This window comes from Phoenix dactylifera, chromosome 11 (genome assembly GCF_009389715.1).
Source record: "Phoenix dactylifera cultivar Barhee BC4 chromosome 11, palm_55x_up_171113_PBpolish2nd_filt_p, whole genome shotgun sequence".
Classification (NCBI taxonomy): domain Eukaryota; kingdom Viridiplantae; phylum Streptophyta; class Magnoliopsida; order Arecales; family Arecaceae; genus Phoenix; species Phoenix dactylifera.
The window spans coordinates 6,840,548-6,854,734 of NC_052402.1; the positions used below are offsets into that span (position 1 = coordinate 6,840,548).

General features: G+C 40.1%; 2 protein-coding genes across 5 annotated transcripts; one reads left to right on the forward strand and one right to left on the reverse strand.

Annotated features, from left to right (window-relative positions):
- The first annotated feature begins 193 nt into the window (after positions 1–193).
- On the forward strand, positions 194–4,364 carry LOC103719836 (NDR1/HIN1-like protein 13). Its single transcript, XM_026809518.2, has one exon. The coding sequence runs from the start codon at positions 951–953 to the stop codon at positions 1,596–1,598; it is 648 nt and encodes a 215-aa protein (XP_026665319.2). The 5' UTR covers positions 194–950; the 3' UTR covers positions 1,599–4,364.
- LOC103719829 (serine/threonine-protein kinase AFC2) lies at positions 4,218–9,892 on the reverse strand. 4 transcript variants are annotated; one of them, XM_008809248.4, is made up of 11 exons: positions 9,636–9,892; positions 8,359–8,548; positions 7,596–7,622; positions 7,139–7,292; positions 6,978–7,026; positions 6,770–6,884; positions 6,283–6,501; positions 6,106–6,170; positions 5,901–5,998; positions 5,645–5,747; positions 4,218–4,787 (listed from the first exon to the last, which is right to left on the reverse strand). In XM_008809248.4, exons 1-11 carry the CDS (start codon positions 9,726–9,728, stop codon positions 4,638–4,640), a joined length of 1,263 nt encoding a protein of 420 aa, XP_008807470.2. In that variant the 5' UTR covers positions 9,729–9,892; the 3' UTR covers positions 4,218–4,637. The 4 variants fall into 4 exon arrangements, with proteins under 4 accessions (XP_008807470.2, XP_008807471.2, XP_026665323.2 ...); XM_008809249.4 differs by lacking the exon at positions 8,359–8,548 and having other exon boundaries at positions 9,636–9,853; XM_026809522.2 differs by lacking the exons at positions 6,770–6,884; positions 6,978–7,026; positions 8,359–8,548 and having other exon boundaries at positions 9,636–9,778.
- Between the last annotated feature and the right edge of the window lie 4,295 nt (positions 9,893–14,187).

Genomic DNA, 14,187 nt, shown 5'->3' on the forward strand with positions numbered 1-14,187 from the left:
TAAGTGTTATGCTTTCACTTAAGAAATCCCAACAAAATCTACCAATCAGAAAAGTTTTTTTTTTTTTTTTTTTTTTTTTCAAAGAAAAAGGTGCACTTCTAGAATTCTAAACACAAAATGAATTGGAAACGGAAAAAAATACATGGACAAAAGGGTTCGGGGAGGTAGATATAGGATTAGGGTTCATGGGAGGTAGATAACCGGTGGAATGATTAAGTCACTGCTGCTACGTTTTGAGAAACATATGCAAGGTAGTGTTCATATAGAATCTTAGAACAGTTATAAAATGACAAAAAAAAGCAAAAAGAAACATATCTAAAGGAGCGAAAGCAAGGGTTTATTATTTACCAATTCCTGATGAAGTGTTTATCATTTACACATCTAATTTCTCGTACAGTTTAGTATGCACATAAGCCATGCATGATCGCATCACAGGTTACCCATCCGTTCGGATAGAATGCAAGGAATCGTCACTCATACCTCAGAATTAGCATATATGGACTGTTCGGGATCATCACAACGATTGCTTTACAACCGCCTTTCATAAAGCCCTGCCATCCAAGGCACAAAAGCTAAAACTTAACCTAGAACTTGATCGATCGAGCCAAAAGGACATTCCTCAGCCCCACCACTTCTTCTGGCCCCCCGATTCCACACTCTTCGTTGTAAAGTAGCCGAATGGCATCACCTGCTTGCTTTCATCTGAAACATATCCACAGTTCTTTGAGCCCATCTGATTCCTTGCCCCCATCCTTTCTTTTCTTTTCCTAGCTTTCCACCTCCCTCATTCTTCTCTTCTCTTCTCCCACCTATAGGACCTTTCATCCATCCATTCATCCACCACCACCACCACCACCACCACCACCTTCCCTTCCTCCTCTCTTCTTCTCTACGTCAGGTCACTCATCACCAGTACACAAATAGGAAGCCAAGAACACCACTCCAGACCAATGCCAAGAGAAAGCCAAGAACAGCACTCCCAAAGCCGCGGAACCCACCCAAGGCATCCCAAGCTCGGGCGGGGGCAGCCCACCCACCCGGCCTGGTGGTTCGCCGGGGCCTGCTGCGCCCTCATGTGGACCATCATCATCCTCGGCGGCCTCCTCGTCCTCATATTTTACCTCGTCTTCCGCCCCAAGAGCCCCCGCCTGGACATCCAGAGCGCCACCCTCAACGCCGCCTACCTCGACACCGGCGGCCTCCTCAACGCCGACGTCACGATCCTCGCCAACTTCTCGAATCCGAACCGCAAGGTGAACGTGGCCTTCAGCTACGTGCAGGTGGACCTCTTCTTCCTGGGGACGATGGTCGCGTCGCAGGCGGTGGAACCGTTCGCCGAGCGGCATAGGCAGTCGGCGCTGAAGAACTTGCACATGGTGGCGAGCGAGGTGGCGCTGCCGCGGGAGGCCGCGGAGGAGTGGCGGCGGGGGACGTCGGAGGAGGGGGTGGCGCTGGAGTTAGCGGGGAGGTTCAGGACGCGGTCGGACTTTGGCAAGTGGATCCACTTCACATACTGGCTCTATGGGCGGTGCACCATCGTGATCGGCGCGCCCCCCAGCGGAGTTCTGATATCCAGCCGGTGTAGGACGAAACGCTGAAAACAATCGATCGGGTGGCTTCATAAATTTCTACTTTATTAGTTAATCTTTTTAATCTTTGCTTTGCTCGCCCGTGAGCACAGCTAGATGGAAGTGGTTCTCTATATCCAATGGAAATGGATGATTCGAGTGAATGACTGATTAGAATTTTTGGACTTGCTAAATTTGGTAAGACACGCATGAATCAAGATGCAACGGGCGATAGGTTGTTGCTGTCCGACTCTCACCTTGAGTAAATTTTATTCAGAAAGTAGTCAGATTCTGCAGCAATTCCCTAACTAAAGCACTCGTGATGGCTGACAAGTAGAACCTGAGACGATTTATGATGCAATAAGGGTTGCTAAAAGCTACAATTTTGATTTGTTCAATGTTGTACCCTAAAAGGAACTAATAAATCGAATCCCACTCTTTACACATAAGGAGAAAGATTACTAATCCCCAAAAAGAAGCAAAGGATAACCGATCCTAAAGCTTTACTCCCGATTATGTCCCATCTGGTTTAGTATGGTCAGTTCATCTGATTTTGTATACCGCTAGCAGCTCAAATTACCTATAAAAACTTAAAGGGGAGTTTGCCTAATTTGGAAAACAAAAGGCGCATAAAACTGATCAAACTGGACGGCCAAATCAATAAACTATGAACCTCAGGCCTGACAATTATCCAATTGCGCCGTACCTCAAGACGGTTACGCACAAGCGGGATTTATTATGAGAAATATTACTTTGACAATGCAGGTGGAAAACTCTGTATGGGACCGGGCGCAATTTACTCGGTTCGATCCTCATTTACCTTTCGTCCAACACAATGGTGCCCATTGCAGTGCTACGGTGTTTGGAGCATTGGTTCCGAGATTTCATTTAGTGGGGGCCGGGGGGCAACAGTGGTGTCCATCTCCGGCATGGGACACGATCTGCCAGCCGCCCCACAGTGGTGGCCTAGGTATCCATTCCCTGGTTGAGCGGCGGGACATCTTCTCCATCCACCAGGATGGCAGCAAGGTTCATATTGGAGCCGTCGAGCTTCTGGAGCTCTATGATGAAGGCTAATTATGGGGAACCGACGGACCCGCATGTTCATGCAGGTAGGCACATAGCAAGAGATATGTGCCTGTGCCCCCTTGGTGCTTTCGGAGATTTGATGGGAGATTGGTCATGGTCGAGTGGTGGACTTCTTAGGGGATTGCTGGCTGGCTGACATTCCACTGTGCAAATGACCCACCTTTTGCTGTGCAAATGACCCACCTTTTGCGACCCCAAAGGATTGGAGGGGTGCAGAGTTTGTGATCTATTAGCCTCAGGAGGGTGGGATTTGGATGGAGACCTCGTCTGACGAGTCTTTAGCGAGAAGTTGGGCGAGTGGGTGTTAACAATGCCGATTATGGTGGCTAAGACAGGGGATAGGCAGGTGTGGAGCTGGACGAGGAGGATAGAGGTGTAGACACAGGACTTTATCAGGTTGGTGAGGAGGCCTGCAGCTAGACAGATGGAGGTGGGGTGGATCTGGCGGCTACGTATTCATCCTCGAGTGGCTTTGTTTGTTTGGAAGGAGAGTCATGGTCCGACGAGGGGTGCGCGTCACCCCAGGATGTTGGGCCTGTCAGGAGACGAAGGAGACCATATTCCATGTCCTCTTTGGTTATCAGAGGGCGGCCGCATTATGGGAGTGTGCCTCAGCCTGCTTTGGTTTGCGTTAGAGTTGGCCGTCGACAGAGGAGTTTCTGGCTCTACTGACTGAGTCCTCTCGAAGTCCCAAGCTTCTATCTTTGGGGATTATGACAACCTATGTAGCTTATCATTGCTGGCTAGATAGGAATGCTTACATCTTTGAGGACAGAGCTAAGCTCTTAAGAGTTGTTATTGACAGGGCCCTACTTCACGCGACACGGGTACTTGAGGTTACTACGTCGTCGTCCTTTGGGGCGACAAAAAAAATCTGGAGCTCTCATGTCGCTCACGTAGCGCTCATGTGTATTCTCATTTTCTAGAAGTCTCTTTCATTCTGATTTCTTCAAGGTAAACTTCGACGACAGCACCTAAATAGGTAGTTGGTGCGGTATCAGCTTTGTCATTAGAGATTAGCATACCAAACTAATGGCGGCTAAAGAACGGCGCATCTTCGACTACTCTGTCGAAAGTACTGAACTGAGAGCAGCATAGGAGGGAGCATACTATATGAGACGAGTGTTGGAGGCCGATCACCTTATTATTGAGAGGGATACTGCCACTGTGATCCAGGAGATCCAGAAGACCAAAAGCGCTAATAAAGGACTGCGACTGCTCCACAATATTCACTGTCTACTAGATGAATGCATCTCCCATCGAGCATCTCATGTCTACATAGAAAACAGTGTCGCAGATTAAATGATCTCCTATACGGCTCATCATTCAAATACTTAAACTAAGTGGATCAAACTTCTATCCCATCTTTCTTGGGGTCCATGTACTAAAACAGAAAAAAAACACTAAAAAAGAAAAAACGAGGGCAACTTACTTTATAAAGAACCACATCTGCTCGTCACGCGACCCATGCGGCGCAGCAGTTACAACACAGGAAGCTCCTCCCTCCTTTGTACCACATCAGCTATGCTTGATTCTAATTATTTCCATAAAGCTGTATAATATATCCGACTAAAACAAAAAAAATCTGAAATTAAACAATTTCCAAGTACATGCATCATCCAATGCCCTCACTAATTGCTCTTGGGCATTTCACAAACCCACAGGCCAAGTTAGATTCCAGAAATAAAAAGTTCTGGACACATTAAATATTCCCTCTCCAAATCTACAATGATTCACACTTAAACCTAATCACCTGCATTAAAAAATACGAACAGACTACCAAAGAACAAACTGTCATGCAACATCCGCATCGTGTTTGCTTCAGTCAGGTCGACAACTCTAGATTCCTCACGCCCGGTCACCGATCATCGCCTTCCAAAACCTTCGCCGTCGAACTGCAGGAGTTTCCGGCGCCGCTAAACGTAGATTTAGCTACAGGTGTGTATCCTTGAAAGCAGGTTGGTATCCCAATAAACTTGTCTATGACCTCCAATGAAGATTTCTTGTAAAAAACGGATGCCTGAGGGCTTCATGAGCAGTCAACCTATTAGACGGCTCGTACCTAAGGAGACCCTGCAAGAGGTCAATGAGATCGCCTGCAGAGTGATCCACATGCTGCATCACTAAGTTCTGGGCACAAAATATGACGGCCATTAACAGGTTAGAAAAACATATAAGTTTTCCAGGAATCCTAAAGACAGATCATATAGAATTTAATCATGCCAATGGCTGATATTTGTGAAATTAGTATGTGCACAATGGACACACAATTGAGCGTATCCAGGTAACAACAAATAACATTCTTTCAATTATATGACATCAACAATGAAAACTCGTATTGATTTAATGGGCAAATTCATAGACATTTTCAAGGAGAATTGTAGACATTCCATATAAGCCACCCTCCTCCAAATGTCTATTTAAGATTTAATTAAAAAAAAAATTTGCACGAATACCCTCCTAAATATTAAATTCTGCATGAATACCCTGCCAAAAATAATATACTCTCGTAAAATATTTGCTATTCTACCCTTTTTTATTCTTGTTTTTGCATGTGTACCCACGCAATCTAATGTCGTTAAAAAATTAACAATTTTAAATTAAAATGACTAAAATAGCCCCAATGGATAGATGTGCAAAAAAAAACATTTATAAGATGATCACGAGGCAAAAAAGTAATTTTAAAATTTTATTTTATTATTAAGTAAAATAAAATGGTTTTTATTAACAGTGTTAAAAGAACCGTTATATTAGGAGCATTCGTCCAAAATCAATATTTCATAGGGGTACAAAAATAAATATAAATTTTAAAAAGGTATTCACGCAAATTTGAATTTTTAGAAGGTAATTCATACAAAAAAATCCATTAAAAAATACAAGTCATTTTTCCTTCCTCTTGGATTTTGTTTTTTCCCTTTTTTTTTTTGCTTTTTCATGCATATTTACTTGAAGATTGATTATAAATCAACAATGCTTATAGCTCACACCTGAAGGCGCAGCAGCTTTTGAACAGCCCTGATGCTCTCTCTTGAAGCAGCACCCTCTGGCCAGTTTAACCGACCTCTTCTAAAATATTTCTCAGCATGTCCGCTGAAAGTAAGAATTATATTAAAAAGTGTCACAAAATTATACAGCTAGGGTTATACAGGTAGAGTTGAATCAGGCTTAAAAGGTCATTAACAGAGGAGAACACTTGCAAGACAGCAAAGTGAATTAACAGCATGCAAATTTACAAATACTTACTCAATCCTCTTCAGCATATGCTGGGGCAAAGGACCTAATACTCTCTCCATCATGGCCAGGTGTTCCAAGTTCTCATGGGTCTGAAAAAGCACCTCGCCCTAAATAGAGAATTGGAAGGTTAAAATATAATAAAGCACTCGTGTTAAACAAAAAAAGTGAACAGCTAGCAAGAAGAATATAATAAACAGGTGCCTAAAATACATACCGAGCAAAGTTCCACTAGAATACAGCCCACACTCCATATATCACACGGACGACTCCATCCAAGTCCTGTTAGAAATATTTTCAAAATTGTGGCATTTCCAAAATTGAGTTAATACCACATTAATAATAGCAAATAGGACAGATAAGAAAACAAGGTAGCATGATGTCAAATACATACCAAGAATAACCTCAGGGGCCCTATAATGCCTTGTTGATACTATGTAGCTATGATCGTGGTGATCATAAGTAGTGCTTCCAAAATCAATCAACTTGATAGCACTTGACTTGGGCAATCTCTTCGAGTACGAACCATCAGGCACTTTAATGTACTCTGATGAAACAAGAAGAATGTTCTCTGGCTTTAAATCAGTATGAATGAGGTGTAAATCATGCATATCTGCAAGGAGGTAAAATAAACAAGTATTAACACATTGAAACCACTTAACTACATTAGGCACCTAATGAACTGAAGTATGTCAGTAGTGACAACAAACGCAGCGAACTACGGATAAAATAACCAAAAATATGAAACTAAAATGTGATGCACGAGCAAGACTAACTATTATCCAGCACACAAAAAGAAAACAAACAAAAGAAACAAAAGTGAAAGGAAAATAAACAGTATAAAAAAAAATATTAAGTTTGCAAAAGTATTGTCTACACACATGCAACAGATTCCAACAACTGTCTGCCAAGCTCCCGAACTAGGTCAATAGGAAATGGGCGATAACCATTTTTCCGTAGAAAATCATATAAGCTTGGTCCAAGCTTCTCAAATACCTGTTAAAATCATTTAGATTCACCAACAATTTCAATCCCCAAGGTATTTGGTAAATTGGGGAAACTATCATAAATCAATCATCATATACTTACGATACAAATATGGTTACGATAGTCAAACCAGTTCCGTATTTGCACACAACTGCAAAAATGCACCCACTTAAACAGATGTAACCTTGAACTATTAAAATGCCTGCAATATACAAAACAACAGAAAGTCTTCATAAAAAGAAATAGAAGAGAGTAGGTCTCACCGGTTACCACTCCTATCATGTTTGCCAAGCTGCTGGAGCACATCAATCTCTATCATAGCAGCCTCTCGATATTTCTTGATACCACGAACAATTTTTATTGCTACCATTTCTTTCCTTTCCCTATCCCAACATTCCAAAACCTGACCAAAAGTACCTGTCACATATCAAAAAAAATATTTGAAATAAGAACACAAGCCATTTAGAGGAAATAAAGTAAACCCCAGAAAAATCACCAATGAAGCAATTAAAAAAAACATAAGCATTTATGGTTTATTTTTTTTAAAAAAAAGATATAGATACCATCTACGAAAAATAATGGTGGAGCAAATAATGAAACTTTATTACTGAATTAACAAAAATACACAGATGTTGCTATCTAGAAATATCTATTAAAAAGAATGAGGGAGCAAATAATGAAACTTTATTACAGAATGTCAACAGAAGCAAAGGAACTAACCTTCACCCATTTTTCGGTAAATTTTATCTGCAACCAAAAAACAAGCAGTAGATTGGAGTGAGAGGTATGTTTATGTGTCGCAAACAAAAGCATAATATTCATGAAAAACACACAACATCCACAAGAAACATAGAAAAATAATTTCTGAAGTTTACAGTTACAACGAAATCATGATAGAAAAAGAGAGGCATAATGCTAAGGTTTTAACTTTTTATAAAAAGCATTGCATTGTGGGAAATTTTGAAAAGAAACCTTAAAATTCAATGTCGAAAACAATAAAATGCTATAAAACAGGCAGCACAGAAAACATCAAGTGAACCGGCATCAATAAATGAAAAAAAATTGCAAAACTTTACTGAAAAAGGAAAGATCAACAGATAGAAGAAAAGAAACCCTGCATCTAAAAAAAGAATTGGGAATAACTATGAAAAAGCATAAAAAGCATCTTGCAGAAAAATGAAAAAAAATAGTCAAAATCTATACTAAGATATTATATTGTTTTAGCTATAACATAGATGTATGCAATAAAGGCAAAAATCCATGATAACAAAAGGAAAGGACAAAAGGATGATGCACTTTACGTTTGAAATATAGTCCAAATCATACACTATATGCTCTACTCATGCATCCATACTACACATATTTTTAACGATAATTTGAACATAAATGCAAAAAAAAGAATGCAGCAAACAGACAACAGCACTAGTGACAAACCACCCATAAAACATATAAGATTTACACGATGGTAGTCAAGTGTAATTACAGCGAGAGGTCAAATTCTCTCCGAGCGCAAACATGTAATGCCCATCTTTATCATCTTCTCTCCAAGGAGGAGAAGCATTTCGAGCCACTCCCTTCGAATACAGAGAACAAGCATGGTCTGATGGTGCCCCCGAAGATACCAAACTGGTCACATCTCCAACTTCTTGCCCACATAACATTCCTATCTGAGCCTACACACAACCATACATTCATTTTTCCCGCTCAACAAACAAAATCATGACTTAATTCCCTCCCTTTAAATATTTGTTTCCAAGGAAAACCCAATTGAGCAATAAACATGTGCTCATAAAAGTTGAAATAGGCCATAAATCTGGCGGATTGAAAGGTAATAAAGATCAGATATGCTCAATTAGCTTGCGAGGGTGTAACCCCAAGGCAGATCAATCATATAGGCCAAAGTAATCATATCACACATTCATCAGGGGCCCAGATTAACAAGCTAGATGATCATTTCTGAAGAACAAATAAGCTATATCAATATTACTTACTGAGAAGTTATAACTACAACAGTCAGATTTCAGAGGTTCAAGATTGGCAAAATTCAAGCCTTTTTTAGAGTAAACTAATTTTCTATAACCTTTAAATTCGTCCGATGCCAGGAGAGGAGAACGGAATTCGATCATTATATTACTAGAATGAAGTCAACCAATTATATCCATCTATTAATAATAATTAAATTACATAATTCCTACATCAATGAAAAAAATAAAAAATAAGATACCACATACTAAAGAAATAAAGTCCTCGTACCCTAATATCATAAGAAAGGGGGAAAATAAATTCAGAAGACGATCTCAACAACATTAAAAGTTCATTGAAAGATATTTTTTGGAGGAACATCAAATTTTTTTCATAGACTACTGTCATGTTCCAAACTACAGATTCAAAACCACCGAATGTATCACAAATCCAACGAACCTGGAACTACGTAAAGAAATTCAATTTATAAAGCCAGAACCTTTCATGTAAATATTTAAGACGACCAACCTTTTGCGATCTAGGCATTCTGCAAAAGATCAAACCAAAGGCAGAACAAAATCAACTCCCGTGAGAAAATAATTACCGATCCTTACCAGATACGAAAGATCTCCATCAAAAACGCTCAGAACCAAGGATAAAATTAACCAAACATGAAAAGCCGATATATACATGATCAAATCTGTGGATCAGAACAAATTCCGCTGGATCTACCAAATTAGAACAAAAAAACACCAAAACAATAAGAAAAATTCCAAAGATTTGGTTAAAAGTTTATACTTTTGGGAGCTGCGCGACGTCCCAACCCATCCTCGGACGCTTCCTGGGGCGGCGATCCATGTGGGTGTGGGGGAGCTCCGTGAGGCACTCCATCTACTTGATCGCAACCGGGGAAGAAGGAAATCGAGAACAGAACTGGGGACGCAAGGATCGGATCTCGCCGAACAAGAAACCCTAACCCTAACCCTGGAAGGGGAAAGCGGAAAAGAGAAGCGGCTTAAGGCTTATTCGGACCGCTCCTTTTTCCTTTTATTCGGTTTCCTCAGCTAAATTCTCTCTCGATCGCTCTTCTTCTCTGATCTTCTGTCTACCGTTGGATGAGTCGCTTACGATTGCCGGGTATATGAGAACCGTATGATTAGGATGAAGGACATGCTTTGAGATTCCGATAGCAATAAATGGGCTGGATGAGCCAAGGCCCATATTTAGGTGCGGCCCAAACCCAACCCTACCCAAAGTCTAGCCCAGGATATAGTATTATTTTTTTATGAAAATGTGGTATGCCGTTTCGTTAGGTCGGGGACGATGAGAAACGCTATGCGAAGGTGAGGTCTTTTTTATGCTCCGAGCTGGAATATCATGTGTTGATAGATAAAGGAGACTGTGGTCTCCCAAGATGTTGTATCGACTTGAAAACAGTCCTCTTGCCAATTTTTTTTTTTTTTTTTTGGTAAAACGGCTACTCATCTCATATAGCTCGAATGTGAGTACAACCCTCCAAATCACAGGAAAGTAAAAAGTACAACTGTGGAGGGATGTCTGCATCAGACGTCCACAGGAAATCACCGGAGTGCCGGGCGACAAAGGAGGCGACCCAATCTGCTGCCCGGTTTGCCTCCCTAAACATATGTACCGCCTGAAAGTCAACCATCATCTGAGCCATCCTGCGGGACTCTCGGATGAGGGGGTGGCCATCCCCAAACCGATCCACTCCCCGAATCCAATCAATCACCACCGATGAATCACCCTCGAGGTACACCCGCTCGGCCCCGAATATCTGCCTCGCATAGGATATACCCTCACAGGCTGCCTGCAACTCTGCTCCAACCACTGTAAATCCTAGCATGCGCCGCCCTCCTGCTGCTATCATCCTATTGAGATGGTCCCTGATCACAAATCCGACCCCTCCACACATACCATCTATCGACCTGCTGCCGTCAAAGTTTACTTTGAGATAGTCAAGGGGTCATGCTGTTTCAGTGCCAAAATTTTTCTGGTGGAGGATCCTCCAACGTTCAGTCAAATTCTAGAGTAATAGTAGATAGAGAAAGTTTCTAAAGAGAGCATAGAGTCATGAAACTAATTGGGCTAGTAATAGCTTCCCACATCATAAAGGATACCGAGATTGACGGGGTGTGAAATAATTGCACGAAAATGACTATTCATGACGTGCAATAGCTGCATAGTAATAGCTTCCCACATCATACGGTAATAATGGTGGCCAAGTTGGCATAACCAATCATTGGCCACATTTTTAATGGGCATTAATTTCCCTCGAACAATCTTTAATGAGAGACTTGTATTTTCCTGTTGCTTGATCCCATAATGGTATCGCCGAGGTGAAGTATTTTGGATAATACCGGGGTCAAAAATTTTGATTTACCCCAAGGTCAGATGGTCAAATATTCATATTGGAAAGATCCTAACCATCTAGGATAATTCTCCTTTAGTAAGTTAGGAACTGGTTGCCACATTTTTATAAAAAGTCTTCTGACTTGGCTAAACCAAGTTAGATATTTTGGGTTGAGTCAGATCTAAAGCTAGCTCAGCCCAAACCTTTTCTATATATATATATATATATATATTCCTTTTTCTCACAACCTGCCTTACCTCTGACCTATCCTCGACGTGTGAATCATATTCCTTCTCATTGTACACTCCCTGCTGCTACCCGCCCCCTACTTTCGCCGGCTCTTTGCTGGTTCGCCTCCATCAACCTCTATACCTTCTCCTTCTTGCTTCCTTTGCCTTCTTTCCCGCTACTGCCCGTCTTCTTGTCGCCAGCCGTCTCTCTACCATTTCGCCTCCATCCGCCGCCTCGCACATTCCATAAAAAGGGCAAGCTGATCCACCCTCAACATCCTCCTTATTTTTAAAAAAAACTTTTTCAATTTTATCTGAGTAAGAGCTTTTCGCTAGCGAGAACGAAGAGGCGAGGTCATAATATCCTAAGATTTTTCATCCACTGTCCTCTCATATCCAACCAATTAGTTAAACATAAACTATTTGTAAAAGCGCTATGTTAGAAATTTTCCATAAGACTATATTGTTTGGTGAAGTACTTGGTGAAATATTTTGTCACACTCCGAATCCAACATTAGGGTCAGCTATATGAGATAGCCTTGCATATTATTTAAAAGTTTTGCCCTAGTGAGTATGTGGCCATATCGCGTAGCCACCCCAAATGTTTGGTTCGGGGCATGACAAAAAAAAGCCCACAGGTCCTAGGATCGAAACCTGGCTCTGATACTCCCTAGGGCAAAGATATTTAGTGAATTATTTGTTGAAATCCTTCTTGAAATGTTTGCTATGTACAAGATATTAATTGAAATATTTATAACAAGAAGTCCATGTAGATATACATAAGATGTTTGCTCAAACGTCTCTTTGAAATTATAGCTTATTTGCTTAAATGTTTGTACAATCTAGCATATCTGCATGAGTGTAAGGTGTTTACACAAATGTTAGTGTTAAATCATATTGTTTATTGCATGAGATCTTATGTCATTAAATTTGCATTTCTTAGCTGAAATTAAATTATGTGCATTTGTTTTATGATCTTTTACTTGTAATATAAATTATTGCTAATAATATACATTATTATTATTCAATATAGATGAATTTGTATTATCAAACTATAGAAAGCAATTTTGCGAGGAATGACAAGATGCTCATTGATGAAGTAACGAAGATCTAATCTACGTAGAGTCTTTTAATCCATGATATCTCGCATACGAGCATATTATCACAACGGCCTTTTCATCGGAAAAGCCAAGTTACAAAATTTTCAATAAATATGCTAAGTATAAAGGGTTTAGCATCAGGGGAGATAAGAAATTTGAGAATTTGGGGAGGTGGATAATGAGAATTTGGGAATGGTAGAGATCCTTTACTGTGAAACACAAATTTTCATATCTATCTTCCCTAAGCTCCATGTTCACATATCCATCGGGTCCATGTTCACATATCCATCTTTCCTATGGTCCATAAAATCCATAATTGTATTCTTATGAATACCTGCAGCTGCTAAGCTAAAAATTTCTACTTTCTTAGTATCATCAATCTTGCAATGCAGTCTAAGAAATGGAACTTCAGCTGTTTCAACCAAGTTGTGTTTATCATTAAAATCAAGGACAAATCATTTTCCTATGGTCGGATCAAGATAAATCAGTTGGGTGCGACAATTGCATCGAGCAAGAACCCGTTCTTTTCATCTTCTACTCATGTACTTTCTCATCTCGAAAATTTTTCCTTAAGCACTGCATTGGATTTTAATGATCACATGACTAGATTAGATTTTAATGATCACATGACTAGATTGCAACAGACTCTTACCTCTTCTCTATATAAACTATGCCAGGAAATCTCAAAGTAAACGAACGTCATCTAGCTTTTAGCTCGTTGTTTATATTATTAGATCTTTTTAGTTGCATCAAATTTTTACCTAATTTAAGCATCAAAGAGTCTCCTACCAAACATATTCTAATAGTCTCTGCCTACTTTTCTATGTTTGCAGGTTGAATCTTGTATCATACAATCCAGCTCTAGCTGAGCCGATCAATCTCAGTTCACCAGATTATCTCGGCGGCATTAGGGTTGCTAGATTGAATATATATATATATATATATATATATATATATATATATATATATATATATATATATATATATATATATATATATATATATATATATATATATATATATATATATATATATATATATATATATATATATATATATTAATAGGTAACCGGTTGGGAGCCGGTTAAAAAGTTAACTTTCATCTATACCTATTAACAATCAGCGGATGAGATAAGCCTCCACTTTCTAATAATAAAAAAAACAAAAGACGTATTCACATATCCTTTTTTTTTTTAATATATATATTAGAAACGGCATCACAGAAGTACAACATGCCAAATAAAAAAAAAAAAATAATACAGAGAATAAGGTATATCTTCGACTCTTATCCAAATTACTCCACCCGAATGCCGGGCCATAAAAGAGACGATCCAATCCGCCTAACTGTTCGCCTCCCGATATATATGTGCGAAGTATTCTATCTTCCTGGCTAGACCATGGAGCAGCAGGTGCCCATCTCCATCTGAATCTCTTCTTCGTATCCAGTCAACTACCGCGGCAGAGTCTCCTCTAGTGCTATCCCGTCGGCTCCAATTACTCTCTCTAGGTTAAGAGTTGTTCGTAGCAAGCGGCTCCCTTCTCCGGGCAACGGAAAGCAAGTCAGCTGAGATTATCGAAACAGTAAAATGATTCAGACGAAGTCCAGTCCCGGCCCACGATTAAACCCAAACTGGTCCAATTCTTGATCT

Coding starts and splice junctions, on each gene's coding strand:
- LOC103719829 (XM_008809248.4), bottom strand. CDS start 9,728: ATGGAGTGCCTCACGGAGCTCCCCCACACCCACATGGATCGCCGCCCC. Junction 7,293..7,595: donor TTACCGAAAAATGGGTGAAG/GTTAGTTCCTTT, acceptor GATATGTGACAG/GTACTTTTGGTCAGGTTTTG. Junction 7,027..7,138: donor CATGATAGGAGTGGTAACCG/GTGAGACCTACT, acceptor GCATTTTTGCAG/TTGTGTGCAAATACGGAACT.
- LOC103719836 (XM_026809518.2), top strand. CDS start 951: ATGCCAAGAGAAAGCCAAGAACAGCACTCCCAAAGCCGCGGAACCCAC.